Genomic DNA, 2,550 nt, shown 5'->3' on the forward strand with positions numbered 1-2,550 from the left:
AGGTTATGTGTGTTTAACTGTTTATGCATGATCCGTGTAGCTTGTAGATAGCTGTGATCAAAGCAGCACAATGCTTCAGCCTTAGATTGAAGGGACAAGGTGATCAATTATTTCACATCTTTCACAAGAAAAAATAATAATCTTCTTTTATCTCTGCACTGAATCTGCACTCAATGTATATCCAGTTTTTGTGATAATTAGCATTTCCCGCGTTTCTTGAGGTTGATCAAATGAATCTCGCGCTTAGAGAATATGATGTTCCATATAGTTTAAGAATAAAAAAACCTGTCAAGTAATTCTGTCACGTGCCTCTTCTTCTCTAGCTTTGCATTTTCTTCTATATTATCCGACCTTAGATTTTCGCAGGTGGGGATGAAGAGGATATTGACACTTCTTGTACTGTGATGGGTACACCGATAATACAAGTCAAGACCATACATGTCAGTTCGGTGATCCTTGCTGCAAAAAGTTCTTTCTTTCTGAAGGTAATTCTGACAATCTTTAGAAATGCATTTGTTCTATAATCAGTTGACTAATCCTTCTGATAAGCTTCCTGCTTTTTAGCTTTTCTCAAATGGCATGAAAGAATCTGGTCAAACCCAGGCAACAGTTAGAGTTGCTGATTCAGGTAAGTAAAGTGTGCAATGTACTCTTCTTCATCTTCCTATTACCGATGGCTCTAGTTTGCTACTGTGAGTGTATTATTGAGTTATGTTTTTTTTTAATTTACAGTGATTATTATAGGGAGGCCTGTTTTAGAGTTTCCTCCCACACTTTTATACTTTGATAATGAATTGGCTATTCTCACTGCCAAATGAATATTTTTCTTGTGTGTTACCGATTTACCCAATTGATTACTGATAGTCAATGGTCATGCTTAAATAATCATCTAGGCATAAAAGAATAGCTATCACCGTTTTGGTGTTTATTTAAGTGTTTCCGTTTGAGATTTATCGAATTGTTTTATTAATCCTGACGCCTCCTTGTTTCCATTTCTTATTTGGAACAGAGGAAAAGGCCTTCATGGAGCTTTTAGGCTTTATGTATAGTGGAAAGTTGACACCAACTGAGCCCACTCTTCTGCTTGATATCTTGATGGCTGCTGACAAATTTGAGGTTGTTTCTTGCATGAAGCTCTGCGGTCAGCGGCTCATAGACCTTCCCATGAACCTAGAATCGGCAGTGAGGTGCCTAGATCTCCCATGTTGCATTTCAATGGCAGATGCCCTCCAAGAGGCAGCCCAGAAATTCTTTGCTGAAAGTGAAAGGTACAAGAAATTCCCGGAGTAAGTAACCCCCCTTGGAGTGAGATACCCTATTTTTTTTCCTTTATTATCTCAAGTGAAAGAACATTGTTGTCTCAAAAAATCATTATCTCAAGGCATCGCATGGTTTTGTCTCATGTCAGGTTCCAAGATGAACTAATGAGGGTCCCTTTCCTTGGGATTATGGCCATCTTGACAAGGAATGACCTTGAGGTTGCATCTGAAGTAGCCGCCTATGACTTTGTGATCAGGTGGGCCTGTTCATGGTACCCAGATTCGGAGGAAAGTCCCAGGATCTTGAGTTCTTTTTTAATTCCAACAGTGAGTGTACACAAGGCCAATGCCTTATTGTCAGATTTCATACAAAGCATGAAGAGTATTCTGAAGCAGTAGTGGTTGCGTGCATTAGCCGCTAGCTTGATGTCCCTTGCCCCAAATTCCCTTCCTGTTTTTGCGAGCGAGGAGAAGCCCCTGTTCCTCTGAACCATTCAAAACCTGAACTGTGATGCTCTAGTTATTTACTAGCATTGTTCTCCCTTTTGGCGACTGTAACGTAGCATGTGAACATCTAGAATTTGATGCTGGGGGTTCACCATCTCAGCACATGTGTGTGTTCTGCTACGCACCGAACGTGCTGGCCAGTTTATGTACACTTCGTCGTAAGTTGGCTGATATATATCGCGGACTCTGTAATTTGGAGTATAATCCTTAAAATCTATGTTATGTGATGATCTTTTGCTGATTATCGCTGGATGTTTTATTACATACTTCCTGGAAGTCAGATAGGTATGTTAACAATGTGTGCTCCCTGGAAACCGGAACCGAAGCAATGTGGGTTACCCCAGAACTGAATACTTTTGTCTAGTTCACTGCTGACAAAGTCTATTGCTTTGCAGATTAGGGATTTCAACGTAAATGAATTTTTGAAAGTTTATTCACTAGTTTGTTCAGTTAGATCAATGTATCCAGGTTACCTGAATGTGACTGCTGTGAGTGGGCCGACACTTGCCAATGCCATCAAACTACAACTGAAAGTCACCTTCAAGTGCCATGGTTTTTGGGTATACTTTTCGGTTGCTCTTGTTGTTCACCTATTAGTATTTCTGTACATGGTTGAAACTGGGATGATTTTTATGTTCCCTTGAATGCAGATTACTATGGCATTTTCACCTGTACTAACAAAATAAGCAGGAGCATGAGCTTTCAGGTTCGGGGTTCCTATTGAAAGATAGTACCAGAATACATTCACCAAACAAGAACCAGTTCCTGAAATCGGACACCACAA

The 2,550-nt window shown here is 40.0% G+C and overlaps 1 protein-coding gene across 1 annotated transcript in view; it reads left to right on the forward strand.

Moving 5' to 3' along the window:
- LOC119302888 (BTB/POZ domain-containing protein At2g46260-like) overlaps positions 1-2,114 on the forward strand; it is a 3,154-nt gene extending 1,040 nt beyond the window's left edge. The window contains exons 2-5 of the mRNA XM_037579935.1: positions 367-485; positions 565-628; positions 1,010-1,286; positions 1,409-2,114. Coding sequence (XP_037435832.1) covers positions 367-485; positions 565-628; positions 1,010-1,286; positions 1,409-1,658 — 710 coding nt within the window. The 3' untranslated portion in view covers positions 1,659-2,114. The remainder of the gene's footprint in view (positions 1-366; positions 486-564; positions 629-1,009; positions 1,287-1,408) is intronic.
- Positions 2,115-2,550: the final 436 nt, after the last annotated feature.

This window comes from Triticum dicoccoides, chromosome 5A, assembly GCF_002162155.2.
Source record: "Triticum dicoccoides isolate Atlit2015 ecotype Zavitan chromosome 5A, WEW_v2.0, whole genome shotgun sequence".
NCBI classification, from domain to species: domain Eukaryota; kingdom Viridiplantae; phylum Streptophyta; class Magnoliopsida; order Poales; family Poaceae; genus Triticum; species Triticum dicoccoides.